The 22,054-nt window shown below is 38.3% G+C and overlaps 1 protein-coding gene across 1 annotated transcript in view; it reads left to right on the top strand.

The window, feature by feature from the left end:
• The window catches only part of prd1 (pleckstrin homology domain-containing protein pruning defect 1), a 49,014-nt gene extending 39,294 nt beyond the window's left edge, over window positions 1–9,720 (top strand). Inside the window, exons 11-12 of the mRNA XM_081737410.1 lie at window positions 1,684–1,803; window positions 6,995–9,720. Of these exons, the coding sequence (XP_081593536.1) occupies window positions 1,684–1,803; window positions 6,995–7,102 (228 nt within the window). The 3' untranslated portion in view covers window positions 7,103–9,720. The remainder of the gene's footprint in view (window positions 1–1,683; window positions 1,804–6,994) is intronic.
• The last annotated feature ends 12,334 nt before the right edge of the window (window positions 9,721–22,054 follow it).

The following is a 22,054-nucleotide window of genomic DNA, read 5'->3' as shown; positions in this document are numbered from 1 at the left end:
TCAATACTGATTTCCGTAGAGCAAAAGCAGTAAAAGATATCAAAAAGCAGCTTTTTGCAATCGATTCAGCGCGTCCTAAGATAGGTTCTATTTCTCCGTTGAATTTGTATGAAGCAAAAAGTGATAAGACATACCGATATGCGATTTTTTACAATGGATTAAACTTGCCAAGAATAGATTCCATCTTTTCCGTTAAACCTCTGTTCAAACCAAAAGTGATCAAATAAAAATTTATCACCATAGAATAGATACCATCGAACGGATTTTGCCATTGATACATATCACAAACTGCAACACTATATTGAAATCGGAAGTGGTTACATTTTACTAGTACTTTTGTTTTCAGTTTTTCATAGAGCGAAACCTGTAAGAAATACTGAGTTGGGTTTTCTGGAATCGATTCAGCGTTCTATTTCCTTAACCCTCTATACAAACCAGAAGTGATTCAAATTAACAATATCCGATTTTAATATATACCTCCATGGAACAAAACATTAAGGGATAGGGAGTAAGTATACTGGGTTTTTGATATGGATTGAGTGTCCGAGGAATAGATTCTATCTTCGATCTTATTACTCTATTGCAACCAGCAGTACTTCAAGTTTGAGTATTGAATTCGCGTAGTTTGGAAGTCTTAGTTTCACACTGTGAAATGATATTCATTTGTTTCAGTTACACACTAAGCGTCATGATCTCTTAAACTAAGCAAATCAAGTAGGAAAACAACTTTTTATTGTTACTTTAAAGGTGCATGTTGGTAAAGAATAATTATTTCTAAAGCAGTGCAAAGAATGTCTAAAGGTACGATATGTTGTATAAACACTGATTTCATGACTCCAGATCCAGATACAACACTACAATGTATATCGTATACGCTTGCATAAAGTCCGCGCCAGAACTTTATACGTCTATTTATTTATTTATTTAGAAAAAAAACTTACGCACCCTACACATTACAGATTTCCCCTATGAAAATATAAGTTACTAATATATTACTTTTCTTGAAAAGAACATTCTAAAGTAAAGTTGAATACGCCCATTCATTATAACTGTCGATTTCACTCTTTGGTAGTTGTAACAACTATGATAAACGGAATGGAACACAATATACAGTTTCTTCACCGCTTTGGAAGTGCTACAAGAATAGAGTAAAGAACGCACTACACGTTTCAGTTTCGTTCGGTAGATGTCAACCGATGCCATCTAACGGCGAGATGTGCAACCTATTCTACCTTTGTTTGAATAGTTTACCGTTAAAATGACGGTTACTAGTTAAGATGTTAGTGGGTTGACTCTATTAAGAAACTCAGTTCTATATTATCTGTTGCAAAACCAAAATTCAAAAGTTAGCTTTCATTCAAAAATTAACATGTGGAGTAACGGAGTCATCGTTACCCATTAAGATAGTAACGGATTAACTATTAATAAACACTGTTGAGATAATTGTTCTTGCTGCCTATCCAACAATTCGTTTCCATTGAAGTTATCATGTGAAGTAACGGACATACGGACATAGCGTGATCCTAATAAGCAAAACCTGCGATAGATATTTATTTCATAATTACATTTTATCGGGAAGTTCAATCATTGTTTGATAGTTGAGTGAGCTTAGAACATTGGCAATAGTTTCATTCTTTGTCTAGATTTTAAAACAATATTATTAACGTAATTATTCATTTGCAGGAATTTGACTGTCGAGAGGTGTGCGAAGGAACAGGAGATTGGATTATTTTCTTCTCATCACCAGAGGAAATGTTTTCGTTCTACAGGGTGCTACAAGGGTTATGGCATGATTTGATGAAGGTAGATATTAAAACAGTGACCTTATTTAAATTCTATATCCTTTTTGCTGCTGATACTTTCCTTTGATTTTCAGAATTTAGTGGGTGTTTTCCATCTTCCATGGTGCATCTTCTGATATAGTGTCACATTATTTATTTGATTAATAATTCTTTATCAGCTCCCAGTCGAATGAAGTGTTTGCGAAAAGTGATGTTATTGATTAATAGTTATATAGTAGTGTTACACTAAGTACACCAAACAAACAAACAGACAAAAAATGTCACCCTCTGATAGGTGAATCATGGCATTTCGCTGGTCGTACGTGACTAAACGAGTCATCAGTGCTGACACATGAGCACTGCAGTAACCGGTCGGTTGCTCAGAAACAACGTCTAAGGGAAAGATGTGAGAGAACGACAAACTCATGAAGATACAGTTACCAGCGTTATTGATGTATCAAAGCACTTGTGAAATATGTCTGGGAGGAATGGCGTAATACAAACAAACGCAGAACAGCATCAGAACTGTAGTCGTGAAAAGACTCTAAATCAAAGAAACATTCTTTGCCAAGGAAGATCGCTGTCAAATCCAATAGGAGTCCGTGAATGCGGGTCTATTCCAACAGTTTTAGACTTCCAAACCACGATGTGCGAAAGTGTTATAGAACGGCTAAGTCTGTCAGCAAGTATCAGAGCAATAGCGGCAAAATATATCGAGAAGTGTTTTTTTTTTTTTTTTTTTTTTTTTTTTTTTTTTTTTAAATCGATTCAGCATCATAATAATAATCTCCTTCTCTTCTCCTTGACCCTCTATTCAGGCCGGAAGAGGTAGAAATCAATCATTTCCGGTTTCGATGTTGATTACCATAGAACAAAACAGTAATAGCGGCTTTTTGCAATCGATTCAGCGTATCTTCACCCCTCAATTTCCTGTACTTAAACTGGAAGTGGTACAAACTTAATACTACTTCCAGTTCCAATATTGAATTCCAGTAGAATCAACAGTAGTTTTACAAGATATAGCGAATGGACATGTACCCCGAGAGAGCCAACACATACTAGGCTGTAGTAGACCGCAAATAGGTAATGTTGCGAGACATCAAATGCATCGAGAACCCAATGAAGTTGTGCGGATCAAGCAGAAAAGATGTAGTGGGAGGGACTGCCGTGTTCATAGAGAACATGGTTTGCAGAATACTCACGCCCCAAATTAAAATCGAATTAAGCAGCGGGTGACACGTACTTTGGTGGAACTACTGATGAGCGGATGTTTCCATGTCGATGTGGCAGACATGAGACTTACTCCGAAATTGAATCCAGGCGGTGGGATAGGACTAACTTTTCATTCGGCGCTTGCTTTTTATAAGATTTATACACACGTTATTTATAAGTAACGTGTGGTTGAGAATTCAAACCGTTAATAACGTTACTTATTGATTTTAGTGGGACATGAGTACACTTCACTGGCAGAAATTGTATAAGGCTAAAATTCCACACAAACAGTTGTAATCATCTGGAAACTTTGGCGACTTTCGCAGGAACATCAGTCGTAAATTATTCAGGATGTGATCCTTCAGTTCATCCAGCATTTGTATTTTCATGCAGTAAACCTCTTCCCAAAATCTCACAAGAATTTTCATGGGGTGGGATCAGGACAATAGTGTAGAATACGACGAGGATCAAGTCAATTTTTATTTGATTTTATTTATTATTATTATTTTTGTAGTTTATTTGTCATATATGTATGTATGTTTATTTGGACATACACTCATGGACGTGGATTGTAAAATGCAGAGTGTAATTATGTTTGATGAATATGTATAAACGTGTTTCAATACACTTAAATAATTTGAAAGCTGTTTGGATCATACGGCGAATCATTAGGTCATTTTTACAATCCTTTTGGTATATTGACTTTGTGGGACATGGCGTATTTCGTGTGCAACTTGTAAATTTTCTTCAAACTGAAATGTTGAGCGACGTGCAGTAGTCATAACTTGGAATAACATTTCATAACGGGCGTGGTATTCTCTGAAGCACGAGGTTCATGAACACAATGTTTTCATATCTGCATGTGTACCACAACTACCACATGTTATAACAAGAGGTCAGCTTAGTTCTCACACCGTGTCTGTCCTTTCGACATTGTACAGAAGGCTGTTTCAGCCTTATGGTAGTGAAGTACAGACCCGTGCCCTAGGGCGTAAAACCCCGTTTCCACCAGCGATCATATTCGATGTGAGAGCCCCGTTTGTGAACGATTGCATCGTAGTTTTCACTGAAGGAGACCTCTATTGAGCACTGCCTGATTCAATTTCGCCCACTCCTCTTTGCACACTTTCCAAAGACCACCAAGTGTGGTCGGACGACGCTTATTGATGTTCCGTTTGAGGAGGCCGAAAGCACAGAAGTCCATAGGGGCTGCATCTGGTGACTTGACGGGGATGTCTCGAAATGGGATAGCCTTTACACCTGTCTCCTGTTCCATACGTGTCATGTAGGCCACTGTTCGTTTGGCAGTATGGCTGCTGGCCTTGTCCTGGTGGATAAACACTCTGTCAGTGTCATTGCCATACAAAGCCGGGGCATTTTGGCGATAGATGGGTTTCAGTACATGCTCGATATAATACGCTGCATTCACCTTGACATTTGATGACACCCGGTGTATCGGAAGCTTTCCTTTTGCACAGAAACCCGTCACTACCATAAATCCCTTTGGAAAACTCTCCTTGCAGGAGCGAACCCGCTTTGCATGATCGGTTCCATCACTGCGGCGGTAGTAAATTGCACGCATCCTGCTGGGATCCTGTCAAATAGACCCATTCTTCATCTAAGATGATCACATAACGCCATTTGTCACCTGCCAGGTAACCTTCATAGAGCCCTTTGCATGCCACCCGCCGCTCTGCGATGTGCGTTGGCTTCAGAACATGGACCCGCCGCTTGTGTGCACTTCTGAGTCCCAAATTGTCGCGTATGATTCGGTGTACAGTTGCAGTTGACCGTCCAACACGCCTTGCTATGTCACGTTGGGTGGGTGGATTCTCCTGGGTCATAAACCGGCGGACCTTGGCAATGACGTCTTGACTGCGTTGTGGAGCCGGTTGCTCCTTTTGCCCCTTTTGACGACACATGGCAATGGTTTGCTCTGGGTTTGAATTGCGGTGGATGGCTGCATTAATTCCCTTATCAGACACTGTGAAACCTTTCTTCTTGCACTGTGTTCTTATTTGGCTATAGCTGTAGCCTATATCAGAAAGTGCTACGATGTAGCCCTCCCAAAAAGGGTCGATTTTCGGCGGCATTCTGCTCATACACGTGTCTCCTCTGCACGGCTTGTACACGAGTGTCTGGCTACTCCGTACTGCGTGCGTCACGTTGCTGACGCGAAACTAGCGCCTCTGGTGGCGATTGCAAATTGCTACCATAAAGATGAAACAGCCTTCTGTACACTGCTTTCGTCACTGCAGGATACAAACAAGACGTAGCATCTAAAATCAGTCACCATAATATGTATTTATGTCTAGTTTGATACAAATACACATAAAATATAAACCAGTTTCAATAGAGTTCAATTGTTAAATCAGTCTGTAGATCGTATAGAACGAAGAAAGGAGTTACTAGGGTGGTCATTTGAAAATAGAAGGTATTTACACAACGTTGAAGTTATTAGTCAACCTGCGTTTTCCTCATTCTTGAAACTGTTGCTACATTGACCTGGATACGCATTTTTTCACATAACCTTCATTTTTCTACACTCCTCGAGATTTGAAAGCTATTTAGTCCTGTTTGGTTCTAAGCCATATCAAATTAACTTTAAAGTCGGAAAATATGCGAATTTCTGTCTTACTGTTACTGTATCTTGTATTTTGATTCTTAAATAACAATCCTGAAACAAGCATACGTAAACTTCCTAAAATCCTGATGGAAACTGTAAGAGCTTTCGGTGACTGTCCTCAGTTGCTGCTCTTTCTGTAATTTGTTTTCTTGCAGCTTCTCTTCTCAGTCTGTGAAGAGTTTATCATTTAGTTTTATTTGTAGCCGTTTTATACTTTAAGGCCTTGACTAAGTAACTTGTTTTCTATATCTGGTCTTTTCGCATGCGAGTCAATGGAAAGACTGGACGTAGTTAATGCGTATTTTCCACTGTTTCTTTAATACCTTGAAAACCATCACAGCTCTACCTTCAACCGGACTTTTTATGTAGATGTCTTAAAGGTTCTTGTCCTTCCTCCTTTGTTGTAATTGGATTTGAGTTTAGCGGCGAGACTATATGAGATGCGGACCTGCAGCTTAACGGGGGATCGAACCCGGTCCATTTTGTTTTCGATTGATTGGAGTTTAGGAGACGGGATCCGCTTCTTTGAATGGGATTCAAAGCAACTAGTTGGGTTTGTGTTCGACTGCAGGGATTGGCCACGTGCTTTTTATTTTCGAGTGTTGGTGTTAATGACAGCGATAACATTATTGTTATTTACTATACTATATATTACCTCTATTTCCTCCTGTAATCGTTTTCCCAACTGTGTTCCTGCTACTTTTTTGCAGTTTCTGATCTCTGTTTTGCATCCGCTGTTTTCGCATTCGACTCTACGATTTCTCTGTACTGATTTTCTGTGGACTATAACCAGTGTGCTCCCGTTTCTTCATAGCTTACATAGGCCTAGTGACACGTTTTTCCATCATAATACTTAATATAGCTAAAATAGAAGAACAACGGAATTTCCGTCTTTAGTATTCGTTTCCTCTCTCTCTCTCTCTCTCTTTTTTTTTTTCACTTCTTTTCACACATTGACTGCGAGGCGCTTCGTCATAAAAGCTTTGTGCTTTCATTTAGTTGTTAATCTCTTTTGTTGATGTGAAATATTCCTCAATTTTCCTTCCAAGCTTCTTCAGTCTTTCATTGGTACAGCCTATACCTGTTCTTATATAACATCACGTAACCGTGCTATTTTAACCTTTGCTGGACATTATTATTTGTGTATTCTTTACCAAACCCAATTATGTTTGTTTTTTGTAAGAGAACACTTAACAATTGTCTCATATTGTTTTCTTTTTTCCGCAGTTGTTTATTCTGATCTATCATGTGTTACTTTATTACTTGATATTCTGAGGAAAGGGGCTTCATTTAATGATAGGTTGCGTTGAAGTTAAAAACTTTTGTGCTGTTAGTCAACATGTAACGAAATGGTTTTCTTTCGTTTGATTTGAAGGCACCTTTCCCCGAAGCTAAACTCCAGAGCGAGAAGATGCTGAAGAGATGCACGGACAGCAGCCAACAATTGATGCAGGCGTGGGACCCGCTTTTAAACATAAACTGACTCCTACAGACTCTGGTGCTTCAGGATTATTTGCCACGCTGAGTATCACCTTCTTTTACATTAGAATAATGCAGATAGCTTTTAAGAGATCTGAGTAATGTGGGTGATATTACTGAGAAACGGAAGACAAATAACTCGTTTCCTCTTTTTCTTGTTCTTTTGTCTTCCTTCCTTTTCGATAGGAATTGCCATCCGCATGTTGACATATCAGTATTCTTAGTACTTCATTCTGATTTAATTTTACTTCAGTTTCTAACATGTGTTAATCAGGTACCAAGTGCCATAGAATAGGAAAGTCAGCAAGCGTTTTGTATCCTTTGGCATACTCATAGTGTTTGATAAAAAAAACTGTTTTAAGACTGGTAATTCACTTGTTAGCGGCCGAAATGCTCTGTAAATCTTTGTTTTATTTCGAGTGCTTCACATAATGATGTGAAATATAACAAAGTCTCTACAGTTGCTTCTTGCAAGTAATTGCATGCATGTATGTATGTGTGTGTATATATGTGTGTGTGGTTGTGTAAAAGACTATTGAGGGCTTGTTCTAATTGCGTATGCATAACTTCGCAGGTTTCTTCAGCAGCGCTTTATCCACAGTAAAGAGTGAATAGATTGTTGATTCCCAGTTCTCCTGACAGACCAAAGATGTGCCATTCTAGAGAATATTATATAGTCATTGAAAAAGCTTTAGTAAAATATGCATAAATGTATTTATTTATTTAGCTTATGATGTTGTACAGTATATATAGAATTATATATATAATAGTTTCATTACAAAAGCAATGGTATTTTGTGTATTGCATTTGATTTTGAGACGAGAAACTAATGTTTCGAAGTTAATAGCTTTGTTGCATAGAAGAGAAAACGGTCCAATCCAGTCATTTCCAGTTCTATCCTTTGTGACGTCATAGTTTGGTTGTTCCATCAGCAAACAAGACCAACTCCCTCTTCCTCCTTTGTTCTGTCGCTGCTGGTTAGAAATAATTGTTGCAAACTTAGTGAATATATAATTGCCGTCTGTTGTGGATCCTATGCAACAGCGAACATAGTAAATGATTGCCATACGACTCGGAAGGAAAATAAACAGAGAAATAGACCGCACAAGAAGCAGCTGTACGAATGAAATATTTATACAATGTGTTTTATCTTAATTGTTTCATCACAATTATGCAGCATATTTACTAGAATGAAAGAATGGAAAAAATGATTTTTTTAAAAGAATATTTACATTACTAAGTAAAGACATTTTATAAGAATCATAATTGTAGAATAAAAAGCATTAAAATGTAGTAAAAGTTGTAATGGAAAGTTCTGTATAATAGAACAGTTGAAAGTGACAAATATCAAACAGTGTGTAACATAATTTTATGACTGATTTTGGGAAGTAATGGAGAAAATAAATGATACGAGGGTAGTAAAATGAGTTAAATAAGTAAAAGCCTGAGAGAGAAAGGGAGCCATAGTGCTAATCAAGTACACTGTATATTAACTTCAAACAATGCAATCTAGTATAATTCCTAGAGAGTTTTAATTGCATTTGTACATGTGTTAAGTGCAAAGTATTACTCTTTTGCAGCTCATATAAAAATTAATTACATTGTTGACCGCAGTTTTACTTCTTTGTCATGCATTTTATTTATTTATTTATTTAGCTTAGAATAATCCCAGAAGATCTTCGAGCAAGTGATTACAAAGTAACTGCCTTGGATATAACCGACTCAAAGCAATGATTAAATAAATAAATTGAAGTAATTAAAAAGGTGAAGTAGTGAAAATTTCTCACGAACTAATGTTTCATGCTATAAATGAGAGTAAATTGTTTGTTGGCCAGAGCAGGAGAAAGGCAGTAAATGACGATGATGATGATTATTTTAGAACTTGTCGAATGATGTGCCTTCACCATGGCTAATCTGTGACATAGTTGTCCACTGCTTTCTCCGTTACTTGTAGTGTATTCCCCGCAATTATTGAAATGAAGGTGCAGTGTGATGTGAATGGTCTGTAGAACATATTGTCCCGATGGACTTGGAGGAGACAGGAAACTGTTGAGAACACTCAAAATACGTAGTGGAGTAACATATTTCAACTTTACCTTAATTACTCTCTCAGCCACTATTTACAGCTTCTTCTTCAGGTTGTAAGTTGTCGGAGAGCGATGACAAGTTCTGAATAAGCACGTTCTCATATGTTCACTTTTTCAATGGTTCCCAGGACATAATATAATAAAATTACACATGATACGCAAGGATACAAGATGACATCGATGGCTATTTGTATTCATGTGTACGAGTTGTGTATATTGTTAATCCAGCTCAGTTCCCTGTATCCTTCTTCGTAGCTTAGTCTTACTACATATTTATAGTATTGAAGGGTCACTAAAACATTGGGTGTTCTTTGATAGGCAGACAATATACGAACCGTCACTAGTACATGCAAGTGGCATGTTGTTTATAAGGTGGTTTGTTTTCTTATTGGTACGTAAAAACAATTCAGTTTTATACACAAATGTTCATTCACTCCTTTCTAATTATGAATCGCACAAATCAGTAGGTTGTTATTTCAATTATTTTTCAATGAAATGAAATGAAATCTTTGTGTTTGCCGGTTAGGCTAAAGGAGACGGTGATGATGAGTAATCAATGAAATGGTGGAATGAAGAGTGGGAGGAAACGGGAGAACCTCGAGAAAACCCACGCACATGGTGTTTGTCCACCACAAAGTTCACTTGGTGGGGGCTGGGATCGAACCCGGAACCCCAAATGTTGTCCAATCTGTTACTGAACAACTGGCGCAATACTCAATTTTACGTTGGAAAAGCTGATGCAATTATGAAGTATTTATTTTTACAATTAAGTTATTAGTAAAGCTACTTATCAAAAAAGATCCCAATCTTTGCCTTAAATCCTGGATTTTTCCTTGTAAACAAAAGGTCATTTGTATATACTAGGGACAGCTCGTGTTTTACATGTTCTTACATATCAACCAATACTCAGTGTTTTAGTGACCCTTAAACATTTTAAATATTTTTCATTCTACTAAACCATGAACAAGGATACAGATGAAAACCAATTCAATTGCATTAACAACTTTTATACACGATCATCTATAGTTTTTTGTTTTCCATGACCTCATGATTGGGGAGCATTCGACAATATAAACTATTCCAGGAAGTAGTAGTTTTAACTAATGAGCTTTAAGTGAATGGAGGAGTTGATCAATTCCGTTTACAAAAGACTCGCTAATAACAATTGTGAAATCTCTGGCACGATTCAGCAGAAGATAACTTCCGACGTTCGTTTCTTTATTCTTGGCGTCGTTCTCTTTTAACTCACCTATTTGAAGAAAACTGAAGGACTCAACAGAGTAAATTCATAAATTCTTTCACATTTCCAAATGCTTCACCGTTGGACTCCACATGCCCACTTTGCAGTATATTATATGGTCATTTTCGTAAAGCAAAGCCCCACATTATTACCTCCTAACAGTTGAATTTGATGGTTCTGACGAAAAGAAGAATCTTCCGATTTTTCCTTGGTGTGATTGGATGTTACTGGCCTGAGCATCACTCGAACCCACTTGACCTCTTATTGTTCAAACTAGAAATTGCTTCTGGTACGCCTTAGGCAATATGCAGAAAGCATTTTTGTGTTGAAAGAAGGAAACTTCTAAATTAGCTTAAGCACGAAGTCCGTGCGTCAGCTGCAGTAGTTTATACTGTATTGCGTCTACATCTTGACAGCTGCAGATAGTATGTTCCTTCAAATAATTGCGGTTCTAGATCACAGTAAAAGCAGAATTAATTTGAAACCGTTGATTTGATACATTGAAAGACACTTAAATGCTAAACTTCGGAACATGTGCGCCGGATTCGTTGCACTCAAAGGTACATTCGCGAAGTGTCCCCTCGGGATTCATGTAAAATTGATTCAAATGCAACGTTCTCCTCGGCCCAATATGTATTGTACTAATTTTAGCGACCCATACCGGTAATTTGCATATTTATGGACCTTCATGTATCCGGAATTCAATCATACAATACTATAACGCTCGGACAGAAAATTGCTTTTAGTTTCTTTAGATGTAACTGGACATGAATGTGGGCATATACAAAACAAATTAGATCAAGTAATGTGCTTTTTTGACACATGTTATCCTCCCTGGCCGCCATTTTGAATCCGCTATATTGGATTCAACTTTCGGTTTTTCAAAAGGGAATAGGTGCAAGTAATACATCAGATTCATTTACAATTTTCCCGGAAATTCACTGGTGTAATGAATTTTACCGTAGCTTGTACCGTTTGGAAGGTAATGCATGTTAAATCCCTCCAGGAACTTCGGGAATAAATATTACATAGTAAAATCAGTTACGCTCCCGTTTTTAATGTTGACAGATCAAAACTACCTACAGACGTGTTCAAATTATTAGACTCAACATTTAGTTTTTGAATATCTTACTGTCCTTATAATATTACGTGAGATAATACGTTCGAACTTAGTCCAAATTACTACTTTGTAATTCTGTCCTGATTTCTAGTGGATGTGGCATATGCTTTTCAATATCAATAAAACAAATGCGTATGTGACATTCAAATATAATTACTATATCCAAATTGGAAACAAAAAATGAAATGGAATACTTACAAGAAACTTATCTCTCACACAAAGATTAATATTTCTTATGAAAACCCTTATTCTTTATTAAATCTTTTATCCTTTCTGGCGTGCTATGTACATTGTGAGTTTAGCACATTTTGCCTTCAATACAGTAAATTGTTGATCTCCTCGATCAATTGATGTTTCGTTCTAATATGCTTCTTCTCTAGCTTTTCCTTCATGAAGCTCCAAAGGTTTTCAATCGGTTCATATCAGGACTAGTGCCTGGTGACGGAAGAACACCCATTTCGTTGTTCTCGAAGAATTTTGTCACAGCTTTGGCCCATCATGCATAAAAATGAATTGTACGAGGGTGGTCCAATAATTATTGTCCCTGACCTATTTTTCCAAAAAGTCTCCGTTCATAGTAATGCATTCTTCCCCCTATGCTGTAAAGCTACTACTCCAGCTTCAAAGAAAGTCTTTGGCTGAGCCGTGAGCCATTCCTCCACAGCTGCATTTGAGTGAAACTTCTTTCCCTTGAGGTGCTGCTTCAACTTTAGGAACAAATGAAAGTCTAGGGGCGAGGTCGGGTGAGTAGGGAGGATGTTCCAACACATCAAAACCAGCAGCATGGATTGCGGCACCAGTAAGATGGCTTTTGTGGGCTGGAGCATTATCTTGGTGGAACAGCACTGTTCGCTGCAATATCCCGCGCCGTTTTTCCTTGATTGCTTCGCGTAGCTTAGGGAATAGGCCCTCGTGATAGTGTGTCCAACCTCCAGGTACTCAATAAGGAGCACACCCTTAGCATCCCAAAAAATTGTGGCCATAACCTTGCGTGCTGATGCATGCACCTTGAACTTGCGTGGGGGAGGTGAACTGCTGTGCCGCCACTCCATGCTCTGTCGTTTCGACTCGGGATCATAGTGGCGCAGCCACGTCTCATCCATTGTCACAAATCTATCACAGAACTGTTTCAGGTCTTCCCCCATAACCTCTAAACCAGCCCTTGAACATCGAACTCTTGTCTTTCTGATTTTCACGAGATAACATTTTGAGTACCCTTCGCGCTGACACCTTTCTGAATTCCAAGTGTTCAGGCACAGTGGTTTCCACTGAGCCTACAGAGATGTGCATGATGTGTGCTAACTGTTGCACCGTGATTCGTCTGTCTGCTATAATCGTATCATGCGTCAGTGTTTTCTGGGGTGCATGCTGTTGTTGGAGGACCAACACCAGGGGCCTGTTAACAGCTTTCCCTGCCGCAACGTGCGGCATCAGTTCTTTACCAGCTGGTGGGAAGAAGCCCCATCACCCAACATACTGATCATGTTCTCATGAATCAATCTCCTTTGGGCTTAACTCCTTTTACTGGAGGTACTTGATGACAGCTCGTTGTTCGGTTTTCTCCATTTTTCAAGCTAGGTGCCACCTCTCACATCTGAAACGACAAAAAAGAATATTAATATAGCAGCTATGGTTCTGAAATTTAGCATATAGGCATCTAAAACATTAGGCTACAATATCCCCCATCATCTATCCCAGCTCGAAGTATTTTAACAATAATTATTGAACCTCCCTCGTACGTCATCAAACCAGAGTGCAGTCTGGGAAAGCAGTTCTTCTTGAAGAACTTGTAGATATTGGTCGTGCTTCATTTTCCTCTCTACTATATACAGTCTTCCAGGCCCGAAGATAGAGATCACACACCAGACCATGCTTCATGGTTTATTAAAGACATTCCAACTTGAATTCCTTCCAGGTCAGCGTCGCACATATTGTGAACATTCATCAGACACGAAGACACATGATTCACCACTGAAACACACTATTCTCCAATCGTCAGTAGTCCAATATTCCAGGCCTCGTACCTATTCGAGGTACTTCTTTGTCAGGATTGGAGTAGATTCTAATTTTTATTGTCTTTCTTGACCGCGTGCTTTTATTCCCTTGGCACAAAGAATCCTTCGAACACTTTCAGGCCAAATGCGTGCGCCATACTCAGCCATTTTTATGCTTAAGTCTATTAGAGGTGACACTTCTGTTTCCCAGAGCCAATTTTTTTAGTTTTCTGATACCTCTTAGCGATAGCTTTGGTTTTCGCCCACACTTCCCAACCCTATTTTGGCTCTTGTTCATTTCAACAGAGATTCTACTCACAGATTTTTATTCTATCCCAACGCTACTAGCAATGTATTGCCGTGTATATCTTATTTCTACCAGAAGTATTTTGTTAACTTCCACTTTACACGGAGAAAGGTCTTTTGCTTTTCCCTTTATGTGCAATTACAGGACTACACAGAATAAAAGATTGATACACGAAACACGTCACAATCATTTTAAACTGGCCCATTCGAACTATTGAACGCTTTGAATGTCGTAAACTTCTTACGACAGCAACCACAACACTTCAGACTGTAAGTTGTTGATAGGAACCACAATAGCTCTCTACAACTGAAACACCACTTTCAGAATTCCCCCTCCCCTCCTCACTAATTCCATCTGCTGTTCAACGGTGATATCACTACTTCAACTGTACAGTAAACAAATGAAGGACATTGGTGGTTTAACCATTAACTTAAATGTTCTAGAACTCAGAAATTAGGACTCCTACATCAACTTTGCAGTTTTCGAGCGTGAGTCTAATAATTTGAACACATCTGTACAGATGGGAAAATACTGTAGGTATAATCAAACTCTATAGAACATTGGGTCATAATCTTATTACATTTCTGTGAGTGATTGTTATTAGTACCATGTTACAGTATAACAAGGAAGAATTGCATTACGGTCAAAATGCCTAATGTAAATTCAGATATGACCAGATTTGGGTGAAGACCTACCATTTCCGTATTGACGTCTGTGTGTATCTGCGTTCAGAGAATATTTCATCAACGATAAATCACGTAAAAGATCAGGTATATAAACGGGGCTCTGGACAACTTTCTATTTGGTTCAATACTCGGTGAAGCGCCTGACATTTAGCATATAATACCTTGCAAACGATACAAGCTACGATCACACTCACTACACCAATGAATTTCCGAGAAAATTGTACATGGATTTGATGTATCATTTGCACTTATTCCCATTTGAAGTTGAATCTAATGTGGCGGATCCAAGGTGGCGACCGGAGTGGGTAACATGTGTCAGAGAAGCAATGTTTAATCCAGTTTGTTTTGTATATGCCCACATTCATGTCCAGTTACATCTAAAGCAATTAAAAAAAAATTGTGTCCGAGCGTAATGGAAGTGTACGATTTGAATTCCGGATATATGAAAGACCATAAATATGCAAATTACCGGTATGGGTCACTAAAATTAATACAATACACATTGGGCCGCGGAGAACTTTGCATTTGAATCAATTTTACACAAATCCCGAGGGGACACTTCAAGAATGTACCTTGCCAGAGGAACTGTAAATTATGGAAACGTATTTTGTCTCAACAATTTAGTAATGCATAAAATGCAACGCTGAGACCATGTAATTCTCTGCACACTCATTCAATAATTCAGGGCGGCATTGTTAGTATGTATATAATATGAATTTCTACTTCCATTCTTTACGTAGATAAAAGAGTAGTTAGTGTGATGTACAGATGACTGATTTTGTAACAGATAAAGTATCCAGTTTAGAACTGCGTAATAATTCCTGTCCTATTCCTATTTCATTTCTAGAAATAATAATGATGCTTGTGATTTATTCTCATTGCCATGATCTGTGATAACTTTATGTTGATTAAGATAGTCTATTGTTATGAAAGTGTGTACAGCCTCTTTTGTTACTTTGGTTAACAGATTGTAAAGTATTGTGCAACCATTAATTTTTTGTTTTATGTCGTTTCTTTTATGTTATATTTTTTATAATTACTGTTTTTATGTAGATCAAGCCTCCAATGTACAATATATGTCTAGTAATATTAATAATAATAAACAAGTGGAATATATGAGTTTTTTTTTTTTTTTTGTGCAATTACCATAAACAGACATTCCAATATATATAAAGAGTGTGTGTGTGTGAGAGAGAGAGAACTAATATTATCTGTATAAAATACTTAAACATTCATGCTTTCATACTTTGTGGGTGTTTCTACTAAATGGTTAACGTTTATCCTCCATTGCTACATCAAAAGCTGCGTAGATTGAAAAAAAATCGTCGGAACATTCTCCTCATTCTTCTGTACTGTTATTTAAATAACAGATATACATACTCACATAAACTTTTTTTTTTTTTTGCAACGAAATATATAAAAAGAAATAAAGAAAAGGACGTAATTAAGTAAATTGCGTGACAACAATGTGTAAGTTGTCTTGCCTTCTCTAGTTACGTTTCTCCAATCCAGAAACCTTAATTAATCAATTTTTGTCAATTACAAAATATTAATTAAATTGTAAAATACAGTTCCCAGCTGTAAGCTGTAAGAGAAACTTGGTCGTATTATAATAAGTTTGTTTCTACATGGGACATTAATTAAAGCTTTCTCCTGACCTAGTTGCAGGTAATTTAGAATACTGAAATTTTACATATGTATTGATACATATCTCCATAGGGTTATGAGGAAAATTTCATTCTGTGTTACAGGGACTAAAGTGTCAAAAATATAAAGATGGTTCAAATTGAAGCCCGTGCGGTGAGAGAACGCACGCCAATGAAAAGAGGCTTACGCAGAGGAAGCCTCATCATAAGATATGAAGCACTGGCATCGTCAGTTAAAGTGTGGTGTGATTTCAGGGCGACCTCAGCTCGCTTTTGATGAAGACATTATTGGGGAAGTAGAGGTTGCTATCTTGGAGGATCACTACAGAACCATTCGTCAACCAGCTAAAGATGTCAAGATAAGTATGGGATCTGTGGACAAAATACTCCATGAGCATTTACACTTGCATAAAGGCGTCTGTCGATGTATTCTCTAGCTATTGACACCCTTCCAAATACAGGAACGAGTCATTTATTACCGGAACTTTTGACTCTGTATCACGAAAACCAGGATAAACAACTGAGGATAAAATGTGGGTCCCTCATTAGGGCCCAGTCAGAATAATGGAAACATACTTACCATTAAGACCAGCGTCCAACCCTTAGCGGGTAAGGTCATGTTGACAATTTTTGGGATCAACATGGAGTAGTGGATTTCCTGGCAAAGAGTATCACACTTATTAGAACATACTATGTTTTAGTGCTGAAGAAATTACGGATCCCATCAAAAAGGGGTGAAATGCTGACGAAAATTGTCCGTATCATTCAAGACAGCGTTCCAGTTCAGAACTTGCGCACCTTGCCTAGACAAAGCACAATCCTGCGGGTACGAAATCCTTATCATCTTCCGTACTCTCCTGACCTTGCACCATTTGACTTTAATCTTCCTAACCATGGAGTCATTTTTGAAGGGAAGCATTTGAAAGACAATGAAACTGATATTTTTTTTCTTTCTTTTTGGTCAAGTCATGGCTTCTGAAGCAACTTGCGACTTCTACAAACAAGGTCTCCACAAGTGCCTAAAGCGATAGGAAAAGTACGTGGTCCTTGGAGGTTCCTATGTAGAGGACTGATGTCTGTAACAAATTTCATTTATTTCTGTCAACGGTTAGAGAGTCAGGGGAAATCCTTAATGAATATCCCATGTCAAGGACGTACACAGAAGGCGAGGCCTAAGGGTCCCAACTTTTCTGCAAATTTAGGGCTGATTTTACAAATTTTAATGTAATTTATCCTCATATTGAACTTGAATCTTCCCAGCGTACGTCTGCCCTACTTGTGTGCCAAATACAAAAATAATTGTGTATTTTGGTCACATAAATTAGCATATTGTTCACACAGATATATTTGGTAATGTTGTGTGATGTAAGATGAGACCGTAGTGCTTCTGTATTCAATTCCCGCTATTACCGTCATGGATTTTATCGTTTCTATTTCACGAAATGTTTTTTTAACATGTTAATGTTGCCTTAAGCTTCTTTTTGAAGCACGATGTACAATTCTTTTGTTGATCTTTTAACTCTGTGCAATAGCAGAGTTCCTTCCTCCTTCGCAATCGTTCATTTCCTTATTTTCCTAATTCTTACTGTTCTCTTGTATTTCCGTATTATCTATGGAACAACCATCGTTGAGTCATTGACTGTCTTACTGCAGACAATGCCAGCTTCGATTTTAGCAGGAAGAAGTTCTATCGTGATGCCAACCTTCCTGAACATTTCCTCGTGTCAAATCTCATTTTCTACTTTGATGAAAAAGAAATCTTTGAGTTTAACATCCCACGATTTTGCCCTTTGTGCCAAGAGAAATGATTAAAACAAGTGAATGATGATGATAATGGAAGAATTGGTGGAATGAGAAAGTGGAAGGAAACGCAAGTACCCGAGACCCCACGCGCCTGGGGTAAGCACTCAACCACTGAGCTATTGTGCCCATCTTCTGCTGAAATGAAATTTCCACATCGTATTCATTCACCTGAAGAAAGGTCGTTTCTGGACAACTTTTTTGAGGTATACTTCCCTACAGACACATGACATGTACTTTCTAGAACACTTGATTGACGTCATGACAACGTGATTGTTGGTGTTTCCGAAAACCTCAATTCTCCAGCAAATATGGAGATGGGTCAATGTGAATCCTCTCTAAACAAAACGAAATCGTTTGATGCTATTGGAGAAGACTGTTCGTGTTACATCGACCTTCAACTTGACACCAACGTATTGTGCTACAGGCTGGCATGTTACGAAACTTGACAGTCAAACTATTTATTAGTATCCTCACTAAGGTTGTAAATAAGCGTTTTGAGCTATTGTTTTTCGTTAAGATTTATCGTGAGCTAGCTCTTTTTGAAAAATGTGAGCGTAAGTTGAGTTTACCTCGAAATATACAAGCAGGTGAGTTTGAGCGTAAAACCACGCTCAATTCCGGTTATTGTTATTTGCGCAAAATATTGTAAGCGACCATTTGTACGTTTGCTGTTATCCAATGTCTGAGTAAAGACTTGGAATACTTATAATGTCATTAAACAAGTGACGCGCGGGAGGTTAACGCTGGAAATAGCTTGAGGCGACTGCGAGTGTATTTATATGGCACATATAAGCCACAAAGAAATCAAGCCCAGCGTACCCTACAAATTTTATTTCTTTTCTCAACTTTGCTAATTCGACTGGATTCCCTTATGCTCTGAACGCCTCATACGTAATTTAGTTCAAGTGTTATTTGTTTGGTTGGGGGAATTCACCATAAAATATACTCCTCGCCATTAAAAATTCAACACCAAGAAGGAGACAAGATAGCAGCGGCAAACTTGGGAAGCATAGACCTAACGGTGTAAATAAATGATTCAACTTAAATGATTGAAGATGTCAACCCGTAGGTGACGACTCACCACGGGGGTCACAACGGCTTCGAGAGGATGAGGCCTTCCTTGAATGTCCTCTTTGGATTTGGCAAGCCATACATCTTCGACACAATACCACAGTTCATCAACTGTAGTTGGCGAGTTCATAGGTGTATAAAGCGTTGAGCAATAGTTCCAGACGTGTTCAATTGGCGAGATCAGGTGAATGTGCCGGCCAAGGAAGCAAAGAAACATTGGGCCTTATGCAGAGTCGTTTTGATGCGTGATTAGTGGCACACTAAAGAGTTCGACTAACATATGTTCCCTGCAGTAGTCACACTTTTAGTATGACGCTAATCATATCGTCAAAACGACTCTGCATAATGCGGATTATGTCCAACCAGGAAGTGTATAACAGTACATCGCCTGTCATCCTGTTGGACCACAATTGAAGCTAACACCTCGTTAATATACCTTTGGCTGGTTACATGTCCGTCATTACGTAGAAGGCACGAACGAGCACTCATGACACCCACACAATAACACGGTGCCAGACTGAAGTGGCGATGCAAAATATAAGCGTCGCTCGGCATAGTGACACGATAGCACAGATACGGATGTGGTTATTATTATGATGCTGCAGATAGAAGCAAGATTCGTCTGAAAAAAGATCGTCCTGCCAATCACTTCTTCATGCGCGAAGTTCGCAATACCATTGTAATCTCCCATAACGATGCTCTATAGTGAGAAGAAGTCGCAGTAATGGGTGCCGTGAAAAGATGCCTCGCTCTGCAGACGACATAGAACTGACAGAACACTGGGCGCTATGCAATAGCTTCATGTGTTTGAACCAGTGTATGGAACATGGCTATCCGATCCGCCAGATTCATATAAACAAGCTCTATGTCCTCGCGGTCGCTGGGATCCGGAATGTCGCTGCGTTGTGTGTTTGTGAAGCCGTCCAATACGGGCGACAATGTCGCGGGAGCATAAACCACATTTGCCATACTTTTCGTCCGCAATCAAAGACCGAAATCTGTTGGAAGATCTACTACAAGGTATCTCTTGACCGTATGTACACACACCAGATAAATACTCGTCTACTCTCTGGCTGTCACTAGATGGAGCCTCTGCTGCTTCACGACTCTGCCGTACTAATTAATTCTTCATCATTCCGTGTTCTACATCGTGGTTTCTCAGAGGAATATAAGGAAGAGGAAAAGATAAATGTCATCATGATCTAGTAGCACATCTTGAAGTTATTTTGGTAGACATTTTTAACCCCATATCTATAGTCAAGTTTAGCAAAGTATATGTAAAAAATAAACAAGGAAGAATCGTTTAAACAACCTTTGAATCGGTCATTGCAGAAAGGGCACATGTTACAAAACCATGTTTTCGAGAAAAAAGTTCGTATGTGTGTGCTGTTACCGAAATGGTGTGTCACGTGGTTTAATAGTGAAGGTACGCTAGTATTTTGTGCGAAACAATAGTTCTCGATCGTTGTTCATTTTTCTAATAGACAAGCTTGAAATTTTGCACATGTGTCCTTTATGCACTGACTGAATTGAGAATGAAGCAGCTAACTATTATTAGTTAGTAACCTACTATTATACCTACAAAAAGTACGAACAATACACTGTTCCGCGAATTGCTTTGAGAAGTAAATAGTACAATAATAAGAGTTTCCTTCACTAGTAGTACATGTTACAAACTGCGTTCAGTGGAAAAAGGGCACGTGTTAGACATGTGCCCTTGTTGTACTGAACGCCGTTTTGGATATTCAAAATAACTGCCTTCAGAAGGCGATACCTGAGATCTCTTTGTGGCAAATAATTTGCCAACCTATCTAGATAATGAATCTAGTATTACCACAATTTCGATCAGTATGTTACATGTGCCTTTTCTGTAATGACAGATTCAATTAGAATAAAAGAGTGTAACTGTTGAAAACTGCATACAATTCAAATTTAATGGTAATATGAAAGCTAAGAGACTGCTGTGATTTTACTAAGCTTCAACTATAAACACTCACAAGGGTCACTGGGATGAGGATGTAATGAAAGCCTGCTCTACAAACTCTGTAAATGTTTTTCTTAATGCTCCATACAAAGACACAGTCCTCAGATATTATTTCTTGATTTTGCAAGTAATTTCCGCTTTACATAACTACTGTATCACGACTAAAGTAAGAACAGGATATAAGTATTTGAGTATATTATGAAAAAGCAGAGTTCCCAATATTATTGATCCCAATATTATTCTTAGAATGGAGATAATTTTTACAACGCACTGTGAATGGAAAATGAAACAGACGAAAAGAATGGCGAAGGACGCATTTTGGACGTTAATAAAGAGTTAATGAAAATACTCTACTTATCAAATGGGAATAAACTTGGATATAACGAAGCAAATGGAAACACAAATATTGCTTAAAAATAAAGGTAATTAGAAATCAATGAGGAAATCGTAATCGGAAGCATTAAGGAATTAATTATATGTGACCATTAATTACAAAATTATTTATTATTTGTCCAAGTACTGGCAACATAGTACAAACATGTTGTCAAACGTACATTGAGAATCACATTGAAGGCTGTCCATGTAATCTGCTGTCCTGCACTATTTTCCAAATGCGTGATAACTGTTGTATGTCGCTGCTTTTGTTAATGTTGGCGATGGACCAACATACAGCGCATAGCAAGAAAAGAATATCCGGAAACCTGGTGCCTCGGAGAGGCTCTTTAAACTGTAGAAACAGGTCAAAATTGCACGGATCTATGTCTGAGAAATATGGTAGATGTTTCAAGATATCTTACTGCTATCTGGGCAACAATTCGGACACAGTACATGCCACATGACACCGAGCGTTGCAGTTTCTCCTTCAGAATGTTTGGTGACTAAGCGTAACGCCTAGGCATACATTCTTGACGGTCCAGTGATGCAATCTCGCACTAAATCTACTTGCTTCTCCGTAACAGACGGACGACCGCTGACTACTCCTGGCCTAAACGAAACGATTTCATACGCTGAAACAATC

This window comes from Thermobia domestica, chromosome 13 (assembly GCF_964235325.1).
Source record: "Thermobia domestica chromosome 13, izTheDome1.hap1.1, whole genome shotgun sequence".
Taxonomy (NCBI): domain Eukaryota; kingdom Metazoa; phylum Arthropoda; class Insecta; order Zygentoma; family Lepismatidae; genus Thermobia; species Thermobia domestica.
This window is presented reverse-complemented; position numbering and strand designations above follow the sequence as displayed.